Source organism: Vicugna pacos, chromosome 15 (assembly GCF_048564905.1).
Source record: "Vicugna pacos chromosome 15, VicPac4, whole genome shotgun sequence".
NCBI lineage: Eukaryota > Metazoa > Chordata > Mammalia > Artiodactyla > Camelidae > Vicugna > Vicugna pacos.
Genome location: NC_133001.1, coordinates 38,836,232 through 38,861,803, shown reverse-complemented (window position 1 = coordinate 38,861,803; position 25,572 = coordinate 38,836,232). Strand labels below are relative to the sequence as shown.

At 34.6% G+C, this 25,572-nt stretch overlaps 1 protein-coding gene across 1 annotated transcript; it reads left to right on the top strand.

Moving 5' to 3' along the window:
- The first annotated feature begins 666 nt into the window (after positions 1 to 666).
- On the top strand, positions 667 to 25,572 carry YIPF4 (Yip1 domain family member 4). The gene is made up of 6 exons (XM_006197258.3): positions 667 to 990; positions 12,956 to 13,109; positions 14,756 to 14,927; positions 17,376 to 17,453; positions 20,854 to 20,967; positions 24,469 to 25,572. Exons 1-6 carry the CDS (start codon positions 912 to 914, stop codon positions 24,604 to 24,606), a joined length of 735 nt encoding a protein of 244 aa, XP_006197320.1. The 5' UTR covers positions 667 to 911; the 3' UTR covers positions 24,607 to 25,572.

Sequence of the window (25,572 nt, the reverse complement as noted above, 5' to 3'; positions counted from 1 at the left end):
GTAGCTTGGATAATAAATTTAAGTATATTTATTTAAGCATTTAAAAACCTGGGTGGGTTTTTGAACTTTGCTAAGTTTACCAGCAATCTTCACCTTGTAGTGAAAGGAGCACTGGACTAGAGTTCAGGAGATTTAGGCATAGTCCTATTCTGGTGCCTTCCTTGTCTTTTCTGGCCTCGGTGGCCTCCCTCATGAACGAATGTGGCTTGATTACAGCCCTAGTCTTTGGGTGGCAATTTACAGGTAATCTGCTTTTTAAAAATTATCCAGTCCAGTCCCCTTCATTTCACAGGAGAGGAAACTGAGGCTCAAAGGTGATATGTAACTTAGTCAAGATCCTATACAATTAAGAAATGACTAAGGGTAATGAAATCTTGGGATCCTCCACCAGGGCTGACCTCCAAAAACATCCCTAGTTCTAAAATTCTTTAACCCTCCAGTTAAGAAAAACGGAAGAAATAGATAAAGGGAAGCCAAAAGAGATGAGATTTAAAAGAAACAAAAACAGCCAAGACTGAGTGGGAAAGCCCGAGCTTTCCATGAATTACAAGTGAACTTCCTGTCCTGGGTAAACTTCCGGAATCAACGACAAGGAGAGCCAATCAGAACATTTCTCCGAGAGCCAATGGGAGAGCATATTACAAAGAGCCAATCCCAGTGGCGCTGTCACTGTTATGGTCCTGTCAGGGCGCCGGCGTCGTGGTGCTTGGGCGGTCGCCACCGAGAGGACTTCTGTGGGGGACCCTCGGGGACAGGCCCGCTGCCCTCGTCTCCCGCTTCGCTCCCAGCAGTCATCTCCCGGCTCGCGGGCCGCACCGTAGTGCGCGCGTGCGTTTCGGCGCCGCAGCCGCCTTTGGGCCTGGGCCCAGCCTCAGCCTCCTCCACTGCCTCGGGCTCGGAGGGGCCGCGAGATGCAGCCGCCGGGCCCGCCCCCGGCGTATTCCCCCACCAACGGGGACTTCACCTTTGTCTCCTCGGCAGACGCGGAAGGTGAGACTGAGCCCAGCAGGGCCCATCTCCGGGATATAGGGGACGCCTGGCCGGACGCGGCAGGGTCTTTCTGGTGCGAGGCGGCCCTGGCCGAGCGGGGACCTGCAGGAATCTGACCCGTGGGTGACTCGAGCCGTCCGCGCTCTCCAGGCCTTCCGAGAGGGCCCGGTGGCCGAGGGAAGGGTGTGGGGCGCCTTCTCAGTGACTCGGTCTGCTTCTGGCTTTCCTCACACCGTCTGGTGGGCAGGTTTTTCTGGCGGGCTTCCCACCTCGAGTGGACCCACGGGACCCCAAAATTTTATTTTTAAAGTGACTTGTTATTACTCAGAAGAGGGATGGTTAGTAGCTGGGAAAGGTATCAAAGAATGAGAACGAGGAAGGAGAGCTGTTTTGACCTGTTATTTAGATAACTTTTTGCTGAGATTAGATTCGGCGCTGGAAATACTAACTTCCCTCGTGGAGTTTGTGGTTTTTATTGAATCTGATATCTTGCCTGCGCCCTAGTTTTCCTCCTATTTTATGGTGTTTGACCTCAGTATTCAGAGAATTGGACGCAGGTATATTTGAAGTTTCTTGTAGTCCAGGGTGTTCCCAGTGGCTTCTGCAGATTTTCTTATACTGGTTCGAGGAAGCTTTTGTGCTGGAGAGATTTTTCTACAGCATAGGAGAATTTGTTTTCCTCTTCTCTCTTCCTTACCAGACTCTTTGTAACTGAAATCTTTCTCGGTTAGTCGTCTTCAGATTTTACTTTTGTTAGATCTTGTACACAACTAATTTTCCAATGACCAGACTTACTGCTCCATGTGAAAAAATACATTATACATCTCTATAGAAATTTTTATTCTAAAGAAAGAACTAGTGTTTCCGCAGAAATCTAGTTTCCTAGTGCATCAGTTAATATAGCTTGCTTTCCCTTTTTGTTGTTTTCCTCGTTTTGCTTTTTGAGTGGCATTAGTTAAAAAAGTGCTGTAGTTTTGGTTATAATTTAAAATGTAAAATAAAATTTTTCTCATAGAGAACATAGCTGATACGGTTACATGTAATACGGAAATTTGGTGAAATACAGGAACCCAGCATGTTTTAATTTGTTTCATCTACATTTGGTAGCACAATGCTTGGGGAGGACTATCAACATTAATTTCCCAGACTTTAAGAAAAAATTGTCTGTCATTGAGTATCAGAACCTGATGTTTATTCAAACTCATGTATTTATATTTTTCATATCCTCCCTTACTCCAGGAATTACCTTTCTTAAATAAGCCTAAGAAATTTGACAATAATATAACAAGCTAATCCATTAACTCCACGTACCAAATCAAGAAACGTGGAATAAGTAAAATCCATAAGGTTGATTCAGACTTCTCCATATTGCCTCCAGGGATATATAGACTCTCTGTATATCTAGGTATATATAGACAAGGATAGATATGTGTATAATGATACCCTCATTATAACATTATACAGTTTAAATTTGCAGAGCATTTTAAGCAAAGACTTGTTTGATCTATATAAGAATCCTGCTGAGCTTTATTCCTATGTTTTATAATGGAACTGAGGTTTAGAGAAGTTCAGTAACTTCCACATAAAGGATCTAGAATTAAGAGCTACTGTTCTGTGATGCCTTTTTCTTATATTTTTATAAATTGAATAGTGTATGTGAAATATAGAGTCCTGGATTTGCATCCTGGCTTTACCATTTACTATCTATGTCATGTTGGGCAAGTAACTTAATCTCTCTTAACCTCAGTTTTCTTATATCCAAATGAGAAGAATAATACCCAAGTGCTCAAATATTTTGCACATGCAAAGCACTTAGTACATCTGGCAGAGTTAAGTGCCCAGTACTTGTTAGCAGTGCTGCTGCTGCTTGGGTTTCAGTATTAACTGGCCCCACAATTATTTTTTATTGTTTTCCGACATAAACATTTGAAAGCATGAATATTTTCAGCTTATAAATGTTTTCAGCGTATACCTTTCTTCTAGATTCTGTCTGTCTCTTTTTTAATGATACTTTTCCTTACTGTTTGTCCATACATACTTTTGTTCTAAAATTGCGTTAGTGTTTGTTTTTATATGTATGCATAGCCTGGTCCTCATGCTTAGAATACTTTTCTCCTCCTTACCCCAAGTTGAAACTTAAGACTGAACTCAAAGACTCCTTCCATGGTAAAACCTTGCTTAACTGTTCCTCGGAAACAGAAGCTTCCCCAATCTTTTCTATCCCAGCAACTACCACATAACCCAGAATATAAACATCACAAAATAATTGTTTGTTGAAGGAATAAGTGATTTCTGCTTGCTTCTATCTCATACGACATTGATATTTGGGACTACAAAACTTAACACATTTTGGATTGTATAACTAAAAAATTATTGTATTTAGAGCCAGAAGACTTCAGTTAAAGTTCTGACTCTTACAGTAGCTATGTGATATTGGCCAAATTACATAGCTCCTATAAACTTCCATTTTGTCACCCATAAAATGAAAAGCGCACTTATAAGAATATTGCGAGAATTATTAAGATAATATGTATAAAAGCAAGGTCCATAAATACAAGTTAAAAGAACATAGACTATGTGGGAATACTCCAGTAAATGAATAAATAAATGAAGTTGAAATCCATACTGAATATTTAAGTTGGTGGTACGAAACTGTATCCAAAAGCAGTAATGAAATGCATGTGTATAAATACAAGAATGTAATGATACTGTTATACATTAGTAAAGTGTAGTATAGAAGTCTTTAAGTTAATCGTTTGATTTTATTTTGTATCACACAAATAAGTAATTCTTTGTCTGGTTTATGTCCACAGATGAGCATCATTGGCATTACCTGGGAGCTAGTAATGCAGAATCTGCCTTAATCATAATTTACATTGTAACAAGATCTTTCAGTGATTCATATGCACATTAAAGCTTGAGAAGCACTGATTTAGAATATTATGAGAGATCAGAAGAGGAGGAACTTTTTAATAGCTGGAAGATTAGGGACAGTTTAATAGAGGTAATATTTTGCCAAACTTTGAAGGATAGCTGATGTGTTGTATATGTAGGATGGAGGGAGTACTTCCATGTGCAAGGGACTGCATCTTGGTGCCCCTAACACCAAGAAGTGGCGTAATAAGAAAGGGATTTAACACATTCATTATACATAATAAATGCTATAAAAATATAGTTCAAAGGAGGAAGTGGTTAACTGTAGTAAGGGATCAAGGAAGTCTTCAGAGACAGATTAGGTACATTTTGTAAGGAAAAATAAGAGTTCTTCAGACTGAAGAGAGGGAAGAATATTCACTTAAGAACTATGCAAGTGCAGTAATTGGTGGAGGCAGTCCCTGTGTTTTATGCTTCTCAATCTTCACAGACCTAAAACAATGTGGATTTAGACCATGAGCTTCTTGGGTTTGGAAGCTGTGTTTTACTGCCTATCAGTGTCATACCCATTGCCTAGTATGGAGGCTGGTACATAGCAGGAACTTCATAAATGTTTCATGACTACATGATACTTTGTGATTAAGATAAAGATGTTGTGCTGCTAGAGCTGAAGCCAACACTAATTCAACAGAAATCCAGCAAGTAGTTGGAGAGGGCATGAACAGAAAGATGGTCTAAGTCACCCAATAGCCATTTTCCCATCCTCATATTTTTCTACCTCTAAATATCTTTGTATCTATATTGAAGCATTCATCTTTCCTCCAAATCTTAAAGGAAAGATTTCTTTCTTCCTTTCTAAGGATAAGCCTCTACAAGTGCTTTTATTCCCTTATCTTCTTTCTTCCTTTGGAACCATCCTCTTTGTTTTTCTCGCTGGCATTTTTTATGTCTCCTCTGTTTCTTCCATCTCTACCATCACTCAGGTCCCTTCTTAATTGACAGAATTTTTAATTAAATCTACTACTTCCCTTTTTCCTTATTTTCACAGCTCAACTATCTCTGCTATTTCCTATTTCTTCAGCATTCAGCAATCCTTACTGATCTGCTGGAACTTCACTTGCTTTCTATGATCCACAGAAGTATCTTCATCATTGTTTCCACAAAGGGAAGTTCCATGGCGACAAAAGTTTGGTAAATAATGTGTTAAGCAAGTTTCCTTAAAGCAGAATTCCCAGTATGCCAGTATTACTTGTGAAATTCCAAGTGGAATTTGTAGTATGCAGGATTTTCCAGATTTAGTGATATCAAAAGCTTTTTGTGGAGTGCATCTCATAGGATCCAGATACCACAGAACATGCGTAAAGAAACACTTGCATACAAGATAAAGACAAGTTTAAAAAGATATATTTTTTTGGCCTGATATTTATGCTCTTAGCAATTTGTCCCAGCCTATCTCCTACAACTTTCGGAGAGGAACTCTGTGCCTTTCAGATGCCATGGGCTTCCATGCCTTTGTCCCTGCCCTTTCTTTTCCCTGGAATTATTTCTTATTCCTTCTCTGCTCATCCAGTTATCTCTCATGGCCAAATTCAGGTTGTACCTCCATATATCCTTCTTGACTCCCTCTTTGATAGCTTAAACCTTTTTACTCCTATGGCATCTATGATCTGTTGACAATAGGCACTGTTGTTTACCTACAGAAGAATGTGTTTTACAGTACTAATAGGGTTTGTATCATACCTCAGTTAGTTTTTTAATTAAGATATAATTCACATATCATAAACTTCACCTCTTTAAAGCATACAATTCAGTGGTTTTTAGTTTATTCACAAAGTTGCATGACCATTCCCAGTATGTAATCATAGAACATTTTCAGCACTCCCAAAGGAAACCCTGTACCCATTTGCAGTCACTCTCCATTCCCTCCCTCCCTTGCAGCCCCTGACAACCACTAATCTACTTTCTGTCTTTATAGGTTTGCCTGTTCTGGACATTTCATGTAATTGGGGTAACATAATATGTGCCTCGCCTCTTTAACTCAGCATAATGCTTTCAAAGTTCATCCATGTTTCAGCATGAATCAGTAACTCATTCCATTTTCTGGCTGAATAATATTCCATTGTTTGGATATACTATCAATTGCATTTTAAACTCCTTGGAGTATCTCACTTCTTTATATTACTCTCAGAGCATTATAGCAATAAGTAATCTGTAGATACTTATTGGTGGATTAATTAACCAATGTTGAAAACGAGGAGGTACTAAAGTAAAAATGACTTAATGTTTGTGATACAGTTCCTCTTTCCACAGGCCAGAAACTTATCTCTAGTCCCTCTCTCACTTTCTCATATTCAGTTGGTCATCACATTGTTTCAGAATAGTTTCAGAATAGCTATATAATTAATCTATTCTTCCCTCTCTACTGATGCTGCCTTAGTTCAAGTCCTTTCCATTTCTTATCTATACTTTTTACTGTAGTCTCCTGACCATACTCCCCTCTCAAATCTCTCCCCACTTAAATCAGTCCTTCATAGTGCAGCTAAGATTATGCTTACAGAATACAAATCTAATTTTGTATATTTGCTTTGTTAAAAGCCTCTAATGTCTCTTGATATAAGCACTGTAGTGCTAGTTGCCTTTCCATCAATTAATTCACTCAATTAGCACACATTTGTTGTTTGTTGCCTGTTATGGGCCAGGCACTATTATAAGTACTGGTGATATATGTGTAAAACAAAACTGCAACAAAGATACTTAGTTCCTGCCATCATAGAACTTATATGCATTAACCAAATAATCACACAAATATATTATTATAAAGTGATAAATGCTATGAAGGAAAAGTCCAGGGGATTATGAAAATAACCAAATCCAATCAGAGAAATCATGGAAGATTTCCTTAAGTAAGTATATCTAAGAACTGAAGAATGGGTGGCATTTACCTGAAGTTAGGAGAGACAGCCTGGTACAAAGTCCCTGAGATAAAAGGGATCCTGGTTCATTCAAAGAACTGAAAGGCTTAATGTGGCTAGAGCACTGGGTCAGAGTCAGGAGGAAGGCAGAAAATTGCTCTGGAGAAGTAGATAGGGCATGTAGAGATTGTCACATTGAGCTGAAAAACTAGTGGGAGGATTTTAAACAGGAGAGAGAAAGATTTGCATTAAAAAAAGATTCTTCTGGCTATAGTTAAGAGAATGGACTAGAAGGAGACAAGAATGACTAGAGAGAGCAGTTAGAAGACCATTATAGTCTTGCAGGCAGGAGATGATAGTTTGAATTAACTTGGTGATGGTGGTAGAAATGGAGAAAAGTGGTAGGTTCAAGAAGTATTTAGAGATAACCACAAACAATAAATGCTGGAGAGGGTATAGAGAAAAGGGAACCTCCCTACACTGTTGGTGGGTGTAGCCATCATGGAAAACAGTATGGAGATTCCTCAAAAGACTAAAAATGGGCTTACCATGATCCAGCAATCCTACTCCTGGGCATAAATCTGGAGGGAACTCTAATTTGAAAAGATTCATGTACCCCAGTGTTCATGCAGCAGCACTGTATACAATAGCCAAGACATGGAAGCAACCTAAATGTGCATGGACAGATGACTGGGTAAAGAAGTTGCAATATATTTACACAATGGAATGCTACTAAGCCATAAGAAAGAGCAAGATAATGCCACATAGATGTACCTGGTGATTGTCATTCTAAGTGAAGTAAGCCAGAAAGAGAAAGAAAAATACCATATGATATCACTCATATGTGGAATCTAAAAAAAGAAAAAAAGACAGTAATGAACTCATCTACAAAACACAAACAGACTTGCAGACATAGTAAACACTCATGTTTTTTGAGAGGAAAGGGGGTGGGAAGGGATAAATTTGGGAGTTTGAGATATGCATATATTAACTACCATGTATAAAAATAGATAAAAAGCCAAATTTCTTCTATACAGCACAGGAAACTATATTCAGTATCTTATAACAACCTTTAATGAAAGAGAATATGAAATCGAATATATGTGTGTGTATGTATGGGATATTATGCTGTACACCAGGAATTGACACATTTTAACTATACTCCAATTTAAAAAAATTAAGATATAAAAGCAACAAAATTTAGTGGTGAATTGAATGTTGTGGGAGCATGTGAGTGAAGGAAATTGTCGAGGAGAATCTGGTTTACAATGCTGAATGGATAGTGATCCCACTCACTGAAATAAGAAACTGGAGGAAGACCTTATATATCAAGAATTCAGTTTGGAATACTGAGTTGGAGATGCTTTTGAAATAGCTGTAAAGAAATGTTAAGCTGACAATTGATTGTATGAATTTCCAGAAAAGGACTGGCTCAATATAGTGCTTCCTCAGTCTTTTTACCCCTTGTTAATAGTCTGAATGTTTGTGTCCCCCAAAATTCATAGGTTGAAATCCTAATGCCCACTGATGGTATTAGGAGATGGGGGCCTTTGGGAGATACTTGGGTCAGGAGGATGGGGCTGTCATGAATGGGGTTAGTGCTCTTATGAAAAAGACTTCACAGAACTCCCGACCTCCTTCTGTCATGTGAGGACACAAGGACAAGTCTGCAAGTTGGAAGAGGACCCTTACCTGACCACGCTGACACCCTAACCTTAGACTTCCAGCCTCCAAAACTGTGAAAAACAGTTTTTTTTTTAAATTTCATTTTTTTTAGTAGCTAAGTCATATTCCTGTATATATACAACATCTCCTGGGGTTTTTTGAATGGAGGTACTGGGGATTGAACCCAGGACCTTGTGCATGCTAAGCATGCACTCTGCCACTGAGCTAGACCCACCCCCTGAGAAACAAATGTGTGTTGTTTATTAGCCACCCACCCAGTTTATGGTGTTTTGTTACAGCAGCCTGAAAAGACTGATACTCCTATGTGAAAATGATAGTATTTACAACTCATAGTACATTGTTGTGATCAGTAATCTGTAGACATAATGCTGCAGTAATTATTGTCAGTGCTTTTTTGTGTAGGCAAATTTTCTCTTAAGGTATTAAAGTGGCCATTTAGCCTGCTTTGTGTGACGTTCTTCCTCCCCAGGAAGGATATCATCTCTAATACAATTTAGTAGTGTTGATAGAGGAATCTTTAGTTTTTCATTTTTAAAAATTTCCTACTTGATTTTTAAAAAATTATATCTATGGAGGTATTATCACAAATATAGTCTATACAACATGCTCATGAAGTATGATATATAATGAGTGGAAGAATAGCTTTTCTTGCCTATTGGAAAATTGAAAATGACTTTTTAGTCAGCCTTTCTTTGGGAGAGAAAAAGGTCATTGAGCAAGCTTTATCTTCAAAAAAATTTCTTTTCATAAATTTTAAACATGTAAGGCATTACACAAATCTATAAATGTGGTAAAATTGCATAGAACTTTATACACACACACAAATAAGTGGACTTAAAACTGGTAAAATCTGAGTAAGGTCTATTGACTAGCAATGTCAGTGTCCTGGTTTTGATAGTATATAAGATGGTACCATTGGAGAGAACTGGGTAAAGGGTACATGTATCTTCTCTGCAACTTTCTATAAATCTAAAATTATTTCAAAATAAAAAAGCTAAAAGACTCAAAGCAAATAAAAGAAATTTCTGTTAAATAACTGGTTTATACCAAAATGAGATTTAATTTTTCTAAGGATAGGCTCAGGAGACTTAATTGATTTAATTAATATTGTGTGCAATATGAAAATTAACTGGCAGTACTGAATAGTAAAGGTACTAAAATAAAAACCAAAAAAAAAGAGTAAAAATATAACCTAGGACACAATTTTATATAAGCCTTTACATTTTTTTCTTATGTAGTAACATGGTCAAGCTCCAATATGTAGATCTAGCCATTATAAAATCATTATGTACATCATATTGGTTTCTCGATCTCTTTCATTGGCCTTTATATGCATTAAAATGTTTTTATAGACTAAATGGAACAGTGGAATTTGTCCTTCCAGTGTGAAACGTGGTTGTTTTGTTTTGCTGCACATAGTCAGTTCTGGTTTAGATTTAAGCACACATGGATTTCATTTCATTTTCATTGAAATGAAATGGAATGACTTTTGTCCTTGCTCTTTGCTTGTTGAATAAGAAAAAGCTTCTTCACAAATATAAGAAGTTGGCAAGTACGAACAAAATGTTCATATTTACTGCACATTACTCTTCTTTCATAAAAATCAAGAACTTGTCTCGAGGCAGATCAGTAAGTCTCATCCTGAGCATACTATCACACTGCACTGACCAAGTTCTTCAAAGTGAAATTCTCAGGCTGAGTAGAAGATTCAGAGAAAGAATCCCTCACCCAGTAATACACTTGAGTTGAAAGGGTGGGGGGAAATTACTGTTAAATTTTTTTCTGCAGTTTTTTCAGGTGGCTTTCAGTGAAACTTGGAACTTGCTGATATTCTTCCCTACTCTGAGCCCAAACAGCAGTGGAAACATTTTTAAGTGTATTTTTGCAGTATTTTTTTCAAAGATTATTTCCTCTTAAGTTCAGTTATATTTATTATTGTTTTTACGTTGTTTTTAACTTAGAAAATGAGAAGAATATTATACATAGTGTAGTAAGAAAGAAGTAATTTAAAAGTAATGTTTTATAATTCTGAATACCTATCCTAGAATTGACAATTAAGCTAGCTGGTTCTTAGTCTGGTTTAATGTAAGAGAGCTGTGCTCCTGGAGTGATTTGGAATCTTTCTCATTGTTTTCCAACATTTTTTGTGTGTTAAGTTGCTCACCTATTAGGCTAACTCCTGATTTTTTTTTTTTTTTTTTTTTTTTACTTTTCTATGGCTCTTTTGTATCTACATCTAGTTGTGTCTTGGAGGAACTGAGGAATGTGTCAAACTAGTCTTTCTGACATTCTCCTACTCATGTCCATGATATTTTCTTACTTGCATAGAGTAGAAAATACTACAAAATTGTAAGCTAAAGGTGCATTTTTGAAGTTCTACATCCATGCTGTGACAAACTGCTAAACACATAGAATTCTTTATCACAGCATTCCTTAGCATAATTTATATATCCTTTTTTGGTTTAGATTAAGAATGTTAAGTGCAGTCCTTTCTAGAGGCCAGGAAACAGTTGTTAAGGTCCTTTCCTGCCTCATATTTCCAAAACCTTTAATGTCACTGCTGTACTAATGACTTCCTGATCTAAGTCTTCCTCTTGTTTAATCAAGAAAAGACACTGTACCTATTGGGAGTAGAATTTTAGTTAAGTTTCATTCAGCTCTTTAATTTTCAACTGAGGTTAAGACCAAGAAGCAGAAAATAATTTTGAGAGAATATTTTAATCACAAAATTTTAGCACAATTAGCATCCACGGCAACTATTTTTACACTTTAAGTAGGGAAGGACAGTGAATCCAAAAGTACTTGCATTTTATCTCTAGCTGAATAAACTCCGTTATAAAAGCTTTTTAGAATTATATAATGTTAACTTGGAAAGAACTTTGAATAGGAAACTGGAGATCAGAAGACATTAATGATTTACTGTATTAATTAGTAGCTAAGCTGGGACTTAGTTTCAGAATGAAAGTTTTATTGTAATTAATTATGGGAGTTATCAGAATCAGATCATGATGTGACTCTTAATTAAGCCACTCATTGATTGAAGTTTAAGCCAAAATTTTAATGGCAGTTCTCAAAAGCTAACCTAGAATTTAGGGTAATGAGCAAATTAAGCTCTTCTGTATACTGTCTTTCATTACCAGGGAAGGGGAGTCTGTCTTAAGAATGTTCTGCTTTGCTGTTGCCAAAATTGTTTTCTAAAATACCACTGCAGTCTTGTGACTTATAGTTAACAACATTGATGGTTGTTTACTAGTGCATATTATCTGCTCCTACAGAGGTGTTTTTTCCCTAATTCCTGTATGACTTTAGGCAAGTCTTTTACTATCCACCCCCCTTTTTTTTTCACTAGAAAATGTGGCATTTGTGATTATCTGTCACCTCTAGAGCACTCACTGGTAAGACTGAATGGAATTTATTTTGTAGTGTAGATAATGGAATCTCTTCACTGCTTTTTAGAACTGACAAAAAAATAAATAAATAATATCACCTTTATTTTGCCAAAACAAAAGACAAATGATGTAATTTATATAAAGAAAAAATTAGCTGAACTATCAGGAACTCTTTCTAGTTAGATTTATCCAGAGCTAAGCATTAATATATGAAGCACTTAGCATAGATATTTGGTGATTTAAATGAAAGAATGTATGAATAAATACATTTAAAAATAGGGGGAAATTAGTTTTCCTTTAGCAAATAATGTCTAATGGTTTATATATATAAATATATAATGCCTTTATACAGTTAGTTTGTTCTGAAGCACATAGTGTACATAGTAATGAAGGGAATCCAGAATGATATCCTGTAGTATATTTTGTATATATCTTCCATTTAAATTTTAAAGTTATTGTTGTAAGCCTAGATTCTGGCACCAGTCTACCTAATTAGCTGTGTAATCTTTCATATGTCTTCACCTCTCATTTTTCATTTTCTTGTTGTAAAAATAAAAGGTGGTTTTAGATATCTATTGTTAAAAAAACCAAACTTCAACTGAGTAAATTTCAGCAATTTTTATTGATTTAGTCAGTGGTTCATGAACTAGGCTGTATCCCATCTAGCAAATAGAAGGGAACTGTACAAAATGAAAGATTTTCATAGGCAGACAGGAGCAGGACAAGGAAGTTAAACTAGCAAAAAGTGGATTTGTTGTGGCAAAGTCCCTTTCCTTTAGGAAGTTGCAGGGGTCTTTCAGGCAGATTAACTTACTAGTGTTGACCAGGTGATTGCTGATTCACTGGTTTAAGATTCCATTTCTGGAAGAGGCCAAAACTATAATTAATTAGTTCGTTGACATGGTGCTTAGCATATGTGACTCCATTTGAGGCCTGTTTCCTTGTTTTCAGCACTATCAACTATCAAATACGAGGATTGTATGCAGTTTCAGATGTTAATACTTAGAGATCTTCAAATGATAATTATTTAGTTGAGTACATACTCATGTTGGCTAGGACTTGTATTTTATCTTGGTTTATAGTTTTGTCCTCTTTTCTCCTAAGATCTCAGTGGTTCAATAGCATCCCCAGATGTCAAGTTAAACCTTGGTGGAGATTTTATCAAAGAATCTACAGCTACTACGTTTCTGAGACAAAGAGGATATGGCTGGCTTTTGGAAGTTGAAGATGATGACCCTGAAGATAACAAACCACTCCTGTATGTAAAAATAATATGTATTTTTGGTTTTTAGAGTTAGTCTGTGGGATGATTATATTCTTTGGTATTATTTAAAGACAAGTATGGAAAAATCTTAACCTTTTTGGTCAAAAGTTTTAGCTGTTTTCAGTTTTACTATACAATTGACCCTTGAACAACATAGATTCGAACTGTGTGGGTCTACTTATATGTGAACTTTTTCCAACACATATATTGGGAAAAAATGTGGAGATTCACAGCAATTTGAGAAAACTCACAGATGAACCACATAGCCTAGATTTATTGAAAAAATTAAAAGGTATGTCATGAATGCATAAAATATATGTAGACGTTCGTATAACATACAGAATGTGTGTTAATTGACTGTTTATGTTATTGGTAAGGCTTCTGATCAACAGTAGACTATTAGTAATTAAGTTTTGGGGGAGTCAAAAGCTGTATGTAGATTTTAGACTGTATAGGGAGAGTGGTGCCCATAACCGGTGCATTGTTCAAGAGTCAGCTGTAATTAGTGAAACTGACATTATGAGAGAATATTTTTAATCTACTGAATGGCAAACATTAAAAGAATCATAATCTTATATCACACACAAATATATTCCAAACTGCTAGGACTTAACCTTAGTCTATAGGTATCTCAAGTAAACATTCAGTGAAAGTAAAAAAAAAAAGCAGAGTGCTTGTGTGCTTGCTGTGGAAATCGAGTTTAAGACAGATTAAGAGTTAAAAAAAGATTACCACTCCAAACTATCTCCCATATGGAAATTCTAGAGCTACCACTAGGAATACTATAGGGATACCTTCACTTTCTTCATAGTACTTGAAATTTATTATGTGATTATGTGTCATTTGGGGGAAAAAGTATTTAACAATTTTGGAAAGAAGTATCTATAGCTTTATAAAAATAGAGGCATTACTAAGTTATTCTCTGTAGTAATTATTGGTCAGTCAAGTGCTAACACATCCTGTTTCTTAATATACTGTATTTCATCAAATCTAAGATGGTGTGGATTATAAAATGCAGTTATTTTATGTTTATCAGTAAGAAAGAAAAAGTACCTATCAGTAAGAAAGAAAAAGTACCTAAGACAACATAAAGCTAAGACATCAAGGGACTATCTTCTCTCCTTAGTGTAAGGGTAAATGAGAAGTAACTTACCATATAAAAAGAGACAGCAAGGAAGTTTGCTTGCTTCAGTCTGGCAATTGGTGGGGTGCTGGAAGAGAAAGTTCCCATGAGAATGTAGATCTCATACCAGCTGTCATATAAGATTGCAGTCTGATCAGTATGGGCCCAAAAAAGTCTCAAGTAGAGAATTTTATTTAAGGTCCCAAATTAGTAGTGCCTCCAAGAGACTCTGCAAAAGGAAAGGCAGATCTTGGAAGCACTTGGCTTTACTCTAGGCTGACTTAGCTGTCTTACAGTTGTAAGACACTAGCAATTGTGAGATACATCCCAACTTTAGAGATATTGAAATGTTGCATATGTACACCTTGGAACCAGTGAAATGTGGTACTTCAAATGAAAATGTTTTATTGACCTATGGAGACTATACCATTATATTTAAACTTGTATTTATTTTACTGCAGTTGTCTCAGTATTCAAAAATGTGTGCCTTTTAGGAATTGTTATTTTTAAATTACAGGGAAGAATTGGATATCGATCTGAAGGATATTTACTACAAAATTCGATGTGTTTTGATGCCAATGCCATCTCTTGGTTTTAATAGACAAGTGGTGAGAGACAATCCTGACTTTTGGGGTCCTCTGGCTGTTGTACTTTTCTTTTCCATGATATCATTATATGGACAATTTAGGGTAAGTATATCTTACAAATTCTAAATATTTTAAGAGTTTTAAAATTCAGAATAGACATGTTTTAACTATAGTACTTCATTGTTTGAGAAATGCTTTAGCTTTACCCATTATTTCTCACTTGTTTTTCCCCAGAACTGTTTTTTTGTCTTTTAACATTTTTTTTATTGAGTTACAGTCAGAACTGTTCTTAATTGAGGAGTGCCTTGTATTAATACTTTCTAAACTCTCCTACATCATCATTGACATAAAAATTACTAATATTTGTATAGTAAATGCATAAATGGATGTGACTGCTCTAGCTGAGCAGAAGTGACCGAAAGGGTTGATTTCCTCAAGGGATAAAGAGTTTGAAACACAATACTAATAATCACCTTTTATTCATTTTTCATTCTGTTATTTAAAATAAACTTTTTAATAAATGACAAGGATTCCATCAGTGTCTGGTTTTATATAATTCTTTGTCCTATCCTCAGGGGCTTTATCATCAAAACACAACAGAAACTAATATCACTCCCTCATCCCTAGTTTAAGGCTTTAGAGGAGTAAAAAATAAGTCTTTACCAGAGAGTGATTTGGAAATGAATTAGTTTCCTATTGTTGCTATAACAGATTTCCACAAGTTTAGTGGCTTAAAATAATGCAGACTTATTCTTTGACAGTCCTGGAAGTTAGAATCCTGGAAATTGAATGTTAAAGGGCTAAAATCATGTCAGGGTTGTTTCCTGTGGAGGCTTCCAGGACAGAGTCTGTTGCTTGTCTCTTCCCATGTTTAGAGGCTACCAACATTCCTTGATTTCTGACTGCGTCACTGCAATCTCTGTTTCCATTATCACATTGCCATCTTCTCTACTGTAGCTAAATATTCCTCTGCCTCCTTTTTTTAAGGACAGTTGTGATTACATTTAGTGCACACCAGATAATCCAGAGTAATCTCCCCATAGCAAGATCCTTAATGTTATATAACACTAGTTGTATTAATATTTACCTTAGATCAGTAGTTTATAGCAAATACTCTGTTGAAGATATAAGGATCATTGAAGAAGTTGAATGGGGGCTCTGGACTCCTACCCACCTCCAAGCCTTCATGTAGAACATCTTTACGTGAACATCTCTCCATGATTTTTATCTATTTCATACAATCTTTAATTTGAACAAAGGATTCTAAGGCTAAAAACAGAAGATTCTTACTTCCATAAGGTGTTTCTCAATTTGGCTTTGCTTGATATTTTCTCAGGGCTGGATTGGGGTCATACATTTTGGACAGGAATACCACAGAAGTGACATTGTGCCCTTCTGCATGCTATCAAGGATTACATGATTTTAATATGTTGTATTCCTGGCACTATTAGCATCGATCACTTGGTTAAGTGATGGGCTGGTATCTGCTCAATTCCTCCACTGTAAAGTTGCTATTTTTCCCTTTTTAATAAATATCTTGTGAAGATACTTTAGACTATGCAAACATCCTCATCAAACTTCAGCCCACTAATTTTAGCATCTATTTATGAATGTGACATGCACCGGTTGTTACTGTATTGCATACTGAATGGTCATTTTCCTCATTCCTTTCACATATATTGATTGATGTTCTCTTTGGAATAGCTATTCTGTCTTTGCCATTACTTAACTGTTTATTTATTTTTGCTAGTATGGGCTCATGCATATGTATATTTTCTGGATTATATCCAGTGCTATAACTTAGTTTATTGCTCAGATTGTTCCAGTTTTAGCCCATGGGAGCTCCTTCAGGTTAGCTTCTGTATCCTTTTGACATATTCCCATCCTTTTTCGCACTTTGTTTCTTTCTGACTCCATAAAGTGTTCTGGGCTTATCTTTTATTCTCACTGCCCCACCCTTGGAATCAACAGTTTCTTCATTTATTGGGGAATATTTAGAAACCAGGATCTGGGCAATAGTGTGCTTGTGTTACTATTGGGTGTTATTATTTCTCGATCCCCCCTAAGTTCTGGCAGAACTTGGAAGTATATGCATGTATCATTATTATGCTAAGTCTCAGGAGTTAAAATTGTCCAAATGTCTCCCATATTCTATTACTTGGATAAATGTGTAATTAATGTAAATTTTAAAGTCCTCCTGAGAAGATCGGTAACTGTTTACAGGGATGAATTTTCCTTGCAGAGCTCTACAAACCCAGAAGGTCAGAAGTCAACATTTTGTTCCCTTTTTACAGTAATCTTTTTTCATAGATCTTGAAATACTGAGGTTTCCTTAGGCAGTTGATCACTGCTAAATTTTTAATTTGGATTTAAAATTGTATTACAAATATTCTTACTAAGTTTTGGAAAGATACCTGAGAATCCAAACTCTCTATGACCTGAAATTGAGTATACCAAGCTATCTTATATGGCAGAGAATTGAGTTCATGGGAAATTATCAACTTATTTGATACACAGATATTAATTGCATGATTTTTTTTTTCTCTTAAGGTGGTATCATGGATTATAACTATTTGGATATTTGGTTCACTAACAATTTTCTTACTGGCCAGAGTCCTTGGTGGAGAAGTAAGTGGTTAATTTTGAAAATAACCTTTGTTTTTTATGGTAAGCTTTATTTTTGATACTGTGGATGTTATCAGTAGCTATATTCATCATACCTGTTTCTTGTCCCAAAATTGCTTTTAAGTTATGCTACTTCTTTTAAGATGATCAACATATTAGTATTATGCATACTCAATAAATGTTACAAGAAATCAAGTGGAAAGAAAAAAATCCCATTTCACTCATAAATAGTTTACAGCTTTTTAAGGAAGCATACAGTTTATTCTCTGTTACAGCAGTTCTCAAACATTTTGATTTCACATCCCCAAAGAGATTTCTTTATGTGGGTTTTATTTACCAATATTTACTATGTTAAAATTTAAAATAAAAATTTTAAATATAGATCTATTCATTTAAAACTAAAAGTAAACCAAATACATTTTAACATAAAAAATATGTTTTAAAACTATTTTCAAAACAAAGTGAGAAAAAGACATTGTTTAACATTTTTGCAAGTAGTTTTAATGTCTGGGTTAGTGGAAGCTGGATTCTAATATCTACTTTCTGCATTCAATTGTTATATATTGTTTTGTTTAAAGTATATATAAAAAACAAGGCCTCCTACAGATACACAATTTGTAAAGGAAGAGTATTTTAATACCTTTTTTGCTTGATTGTGGACATCTACTCTGATACTGCAACAACACTCAACAAGTAATAATTTTTTAAAGGTTTGTTGCAGTGAGAATCTCAAACCATATCAGTGAACTTTTCATTTCACTCTTTTTCACTAAAATTCACATTGGATAGATCTTTTTATTCATGCATCATCATATAGAAAACAATTGGGGTCACTTAGTTTTACAGATCTTCTAAATGTTGATATGTTTTGTTATACAATATCAGAAAATCATGTTTATTAATGTCACCACCTATCTCATCAGAAAATCCTTTATGAGGAAACTGTCAGGCTTACAGTAATGGATATAAGTTTTCCAAAATTCTACTTTTTGCTTGAAAGAATTTTATAAGTTGCAAGAAATACTGTCAGTTGTTTTCCTTGGAGCAGGCTCACTTCATTCAGGTTCTTAACATGCCTGCCAATACCTAACTCTGGATAACCATAGTTTGTCTTTCAAGTAAAAATGGTGTTTCATGGAAAAAGCATCTAGTTCAACTCCTCACCCAAGCAGGTATACAGGTGCTCTTCCTTGGATTACCATTAAATCAGGATACAGCAGAAATGCTTTCTATTTCCCATTTTGTTATACAGAATATTGAAAAGACATATACACAAAGGTTGCGATTTAATAAAATTAATCATCTTAACTGCTTCATAAAGGACATTGTTAAGTGAAACCTGGCTTTTTTTCTTTTTCTGTAAATGTGTGATAGTAAGGAACACAGTAACTACTAGTACAGTTCATGTCACTTGATTTGTGGGTAAAACGACATGTTTTACACACCATTGCTTTTGCCCTATTAGTACACGGGCCACACCTTGAGAACCTCTGCTCCATTAAATTAGACTTCATGAATTACTATAAACCTAGAAGTTTCAGCATTCTGGAATTCCACTCTCTGTTGAGAGAGTAAAGCAGAGGAGATGCCTGGCAGAGTTGTCATGTGGTTTCTGGCTTATATCAGGCTGACTCTATGAACATTAAATACTAAATGCAGATATCTTGAGCCTTTTCTTAACACTTGGTGGAAAGGTCTCCAAGTCTCTTTCTTAGCTCTTGTTCTTCTGCTTTCCAGCTTCCAAAATTAAGTTGTCCTGTCTTCTGATCTCCTGTTTATGCCTCTTATAAAAAGGAGTTTCTTTTTTCCCTTCCCTTTATTGGAGTTTCAGGAGGGAACAGTATTAAATACATATATTCAATCCGTCACCTTAATCTAAAACTCTTGAATAAATTTAGAATAACATTTATCTAAGAAGGGAGGGTATAGCTCAAGTGATACAGCGCATGCTTAGCGTGCAGGAAGTCCTGGGTTCAATCCCCAGTACTTCCTCTAAAAGTAAATAAATAATAATATAAACCTAATTACCTTCCCCCCTACAAAAAAAAACTTAAAAAATTTTTACCTATGAAACTTCTTCACTCTGCATATGGAAATTTAAAATAATTCTAATAGACACTTAAAATTACATTTGTTTACATATTATTTCTTATATTCTAGACATAACCTTTATAACTTTTATATGAAAACAGATATTATTAAATGTTTTGGTAATTTAGGACTGTTGATACAGAAGTTGAAACCTAGATCTTAATTTGAACTCTCTACCTACTAGCTTTGCTTTCCTGAATAAAGCACTTTGCCAAAGAATCAGTTACTTCATAATGGGTACAATAATATTTCATAGGGTTCTTACTATATTTGATCTTCACAATATGTGATGCTCTATCACAGAGCTTGGCACACAGTAACTCCAAAAAAATATTTTTCTCTTTAGTCTCTCCGGCCTGCTCTCCCTTCCCTTTTAGTCTGCATTTGTCACATCTAGCTTCTCTAGGTCTTGAGTTTTTCATCTGAATAAGATGATTGTGGTCCCTTTAAGTAATCCCACAACAAGGGAAGTAGTGACCAAGTGTACTGTAGAAATATACTCAAGGTAATTGGATATATGAATATTAAGCTCAAAAGTGAGAGAAGGGCCGGAAATGTAGATTTGGATATCATCAGAAAATTAATGACAATTGAGAACATGATACGTTGCTGAGATTGTGCAGGACATAAAAGAATATATGATAATTTGAAATAAGATGGATATGAGACTTTTATGACTTTTTTTAACATTTTTTATTGATTTATAATCATTTTACAATGTTGTGTCAAATTCCAGTGTTCAGCACAATTTTTCAGTCATTCACGGACATATGCACACTCATTGTCACATTTTTTTCTCTGTGATTTATCATAACATTTTGTGTATATTTCCCTGTGCTATACAGTGTAATCTTGTTTATCTATTCTACAATTTTGAAATCCCAGTCTATCCCTTCCCACCCTCCACCCCCCTGGCAACCACAAGTCTGTATTCTCTGTCCATGAGTCTTTAGATTCCACATATGAGCGATCTCATATGGTATTTTTCTTTCTCTTTCTGGCTTACATCACTTATAATGACATTCTCTAGGAGCATCCATGTTGCTGCAAATGGCGTTATGTTGTCGGTTTTTATGGCTGAGTAGTATTCCATTGTATAAATATACCACATCTTCTTTATCCAGTCACCTATTGATGGACATTTAGGCTGTTTCCATGTTTTGGCTATTGTAAATAGTGCTGCTATGATTTTATGATTTTCTTAATTCTCACGTTTATGTAAGTACAACAAAGTATGTGTGATGTTTAATAGTGATTAAAATGAATGTCTTGATTTCACTTGATATTTATTTAAAATTTTGAAAATTCACAGGTTGCATATGGCCAAGTTCTTGGAGTTATAGGATATTCATTACTTCCTCTCATTGTAATAGCCCCTGTACTTTTGGTGGTTGGATCATTTGAAGTTGTATCTACACTTTTAAAAGTAAGTAGTGTGTATTATAAAAAGTAGTAACAGAAGTATACAGTTGTCTCTCAGTATCCATAGGGGGTTGGTTCCAGGACCCCTGCAGACACTAAAATCTGCAGATGCTCAAGTATCTTATACAAAGTGGTGTAGTATTTACATATAAGCTATGCACATCTTTACATATACTTTGGGGAGAAGCTTCAAGAAGGTGGAATAGAAGGACAAAGAGCTCACTTCCTTCCAGAAATACATATACTTTAAATCATGTCTAGATTGCTTTTGATACCTCGTACAATGTAAATGCTATGTGAATACTTGTCTGCGATGCAGCAAATTCAAGTTTTGCTTTTTGGAACTTTCTGAAAAATTTTTTCCCTGAATATTTTTGATTCACTGATGGATCCGTGGATACAGAACTCACAGTTAACAAGAACTGGTTATACTAGTTCTCTGGCTAAGAATCTTGTAATCTATAATTATTTATCAAACAATTACTATTTTGGGACAGTGACCATACTAATTTTACCAGTTCTATTTCTTTTATTTTCCCTTTTTAATTGCCAGAAATTATAATGTATGTCTAGGTAGGAATAAAAAACAAAATGCAAATCAGGCCTCAGAATATTACACCAAAGAATTTAAAAATTTTTCTTCTCTATCCTTATAGTACAAGTTCATCTGAGTTAGATTTTGTGGGAGATGTTTATTTAAAATTCCACTGGACATTTATTTAATAATTTTTATTCCAATTTGAATAGTAAGTTTCTTATTAAATATGATAGACATGGTTCCAATTAGCTTTTCTATGTTGCTGAGATCAGGACTTTATACTGTGTTAAATTTCCGTTAACATATGTATCCACTTTAAACATTTACTGATATTATTAAATATTAATAATAAGTAGTGATGTAACTTTTGGCATTTATTAATTTTGAACTGCTTTGAGAAATAAATAACTGCTTTATCACATATGTGTATATTGCACAACGAATGTAATTTTCTTTTTCTTTGTGGAAAATAGAACTTTTTAAGACCATCACTTCTAGAACTAACATTATGTCGCCTCCATGCTAAAGTATTTAAGTAGTTACTTTTATGACATTTGGTTTTACTTAATGTTTGTTACAATATAATTCCAATATAAAACAAATTATTCCTTTTAGAATTGAGTAACTACAGGCTAATATTGACATTATATGAGTATTGGGTATTTAGAAGAGTTGGATTTTGAAACCAGTCACTTCTGAATTCAGATCGTGGTTCTGCCACTTACTTCCTTCTGCCTTGGGGAGATATTTTTTCTTATCCTCCTCTGGAAAAGGGGAATCTTAACAACTCCTTTTTAGGGTTTGTTATGAAGATTTTAAAGTATAAGTCATGCCTAGTACAGTGCTTGGCACAGAATAGGCACTCATGTGGTAGCTGTTATTATTATAAACATTAAAAGACTATTTTGAGAACATGTTTGTATGTTCAAACTGTTTGAACACTTCAGAGCCTAAGGAGAAGCGCTTTCTTTCCTGTACATTCTAATCGTAAAAGTTTTTTATTTTTTAATTGTCACTATTAGCTCTTAATTTAAAAGTCGTGCAGTGCAGGAGCTAGCCCCATACTGGCATTTAATTATCTAATCTTAGTGAACATACCACTTTACTGAATCATTCAAGATCACTTCCTGCCTGTGTGTTGTTTTTGGATTAAAGCCTGTTTGAATACTTCTGAGACTACTCCCAAAATTGCTAAAACTGTGTTCTCTGGTTATTTTTAGTCATCAAGTTCAACTGAAAATTGATCTTAGTATTTTTTATACAACATATTTATGTATTATAAAATGAGTCTTTTTTATATCATTAAAAATTCAGGATAAAATTATTTTTATTTTTAAATACAATTACTTTATTGATTTCTTACAATCAAATACTGCTAACTAGCATTACTTACCCTCATGCATCATTAAGAACAAGAGGATATTTCCTTGGAATTTTCAAATTCTGCATTATACAATAAACAAAGACCTTAAAATGCACCCTGATTAATTGCATAAACTGGTCATTTTTTTTTTAAGTGTAACTAATAATTTGGTTCCTAGGATAAAATTTTTTAAAATTTTTCTTTGGTAAATTTTTTCCTCTAATCACTTAATCTTCTGTGTATAGTGAGCTGTTGTACATGCTTCTTGTTTCAGTCCAAAGTTTGTTGAGAAATAAGGTTGCTAAATGCTCATCACTTAACTCTAGTATTAGAATACAGTTTAATCTACAAGCATGAATTTTTTTAACATTAAGTCTCTGTAATTCTTACCAATATTTAACCATTTATTTACAACAAAACTTTAATTGTGACATCCAGATGCAATTTGATTATAATTTAGTTCCATATATTTTCCTGTACTTTTTTTTTACAAGTTTAAAATATTTTTGTAGTTGTTCGTTTGTTTGTTTTTAGTTTAAAAAGCACAATGGAAAGTTAGACTATCTCAAATACATTTTCAGTAAGTCTGTCAGGATTTCTTTTTTATCTCTGTACCAGTGGTTCTGAACTGATGGTGATTTTGTCCCCCAAGGATATTTGGCAATGTCTGTGGACATTTTTGAGTGTCACAAATGGGGAGAGTTACGATGTTACTCGTATATAGTGGGTAGAGACCAGGGATACTGCTGAACATCCTACAATGCACAAGACAACTTCCCACCACAATTTTCCTGCCCCAAAATGTGATTAGTGCAAAGCTGAGAAACCCTGCTCTGTGCCAAATCTATTTCTATCATAATTTCCCTGATTTCTGCCCTTAAATTTCTCCCTTTCATTTTATTCTGTTAAATGCCTTCAATGACTACATTAATAAATACTACATAAATTTCTAGTGGAAATAATTTAAAATTAGGTATGTGTATAATCAGAAAACTCTCCACCAAAATGTTGTTTTTCCTTCTTTTCATTTAACACTATACTTCTACCTAGTCCTGGGGAAATGCTGTGATACTTACTAAGTATTATGTAAAATATTCACTTAATCTGTTTTCCTACTTCTTGGAAGGGAAACAGGGAAAAATTTCTACTCTGTAAGGATCAGTTTTCTTTCAGCAAACAAATATTTTTCAGCAATTTATTCCAGTAATAGTTTTTCCAGAAGTTGCCTTATCTTAAGTCACCAGGGACACATGTTAAAAGGACTCATCATTAGAGTCTTCTCATAAATTCTGATTCAACAGAACTAGAATGAATCCCATGATTCTCTTCTTAATAGGCACCCGAGGTGAGTTTTATGATTAGACAGGTTTGGTAACAAAAGACTTCATTTGCAGAAGTTAAGGAGCAGAGCAAGGATTAATATTATTAATAAGTTTTAAACATTCTCAGTAAGCTTTACTATTTACCACAATCAGTTGTCAGAGTTGTTCTTAAAAAATATTGTAAATGTTATTTTTACTCTGTGATACCCAAAGTGTTAATTGACTTGCTAATATGCTGCCTTTTTTTGTTTTTTTGTTTTTGTTTTTGTTTTTGTTTTAAAGCTCTTTGGTGTGTTTTGGGCTGCCTACAGTGCTGCTTCATTGTTAGTGGGTGAAGAATTCAAGACCAAAAAGCCTCTCCTGATTTATCCAATCTTTTTATTATACATTTATTTTTTGTCCTTATATACTGGGGTGTGATCTAAGTCATATACGAGTAGAAAAAGACAATGTTACATTTCTGTGCAGGCTGGGAATTCTTGTTTGAGGGGAATGAAGAAAACCTGTTGCTGGTAAAATTTTACATGTTCCAGATGTAAAGGCAGTTTAAAGTCTTTTTAAAACAATTTTTTTGTATTTAATTAAGCAGTTGCAATTATCTGAATTTTTTTGGTCAGAATTCTAAATTCTGTTTGATTCTCATATTCCAGTGAATAAAATATAAAAGCACTGTGTTTTTAAGATTGTGTCAATGTTCACCTAAAAACTTGTGCCAAAAGCACCTGGAATGGTAATTATATTTTACTTGAAGGATAAATATGACAACATCCTGATAATCTAAAAGTGCACTTTTTTCTTTAGAGTTTTCTTCTGCATCACAGATCCTGTAGATACATATTTATATTTATACATATATATTTATGAAGTAATTCTTATTATTCACAAAATATATTTCTGAATAGCCTAAAAATTAAGATATTTTAAGTCCAGTGCTTAAACCTTGTTTAATTTGGCCATTAAACTTTTTATTTATAAATTTAAATTTGTTTTTAAATTGTATATAATTTTGAAAATCTCATACATGCTTCAGTATGTCCTTGTTAAGAATTCTGAATAGTAACAACTAAAACCAATTATAACAGTTGCTGAGGTTTGGTTTGTTTGGGTGTGCTTTTACAAACCCCTTTTGAATGTCTAAACATCTGATTTACATTTTGTGTTTCTCTTTCTGACCAAAGGAGCAAGAGGTGTAATGGATATGGCAGTCATTAAAATTGTCAATATGTAGAAAAACAGTAATATTTATAGCATCAGTAAATATTTTTAAGTGATACTTAAGTCATAAAAGTTGCTGGAAAGAGACCTTTAAAATCTTGTGGTCCTGAATAATGTTACATGAAGTAGAAAAAAATAAAATACTTCCCAGTTGTGTGTTTTGTTTTATAA

Coding starts and splice junctions, on each gene's coding strand:
- YIPF4 (XM_006197258.3), top strand. CDS start 912: ATGCAGCCGCCGGGCCCGCCCCCGGCGTATTCCCCCACCAACGGGGAC. Junction 991..12,955: donor CTCCTCGGCAGACGCGGAAG/GTGAGACTGAGC, acceptor TTTTCTCCTAAG/ATCTCAGTGGTTCAATAGCA. Junction 14,928..17,375: donor CATTATATGGACAATTTAGG/GTAAGTATATCT, acceptor TTTTCTCTTAAG/GTGGTATCATGGATTATAAC.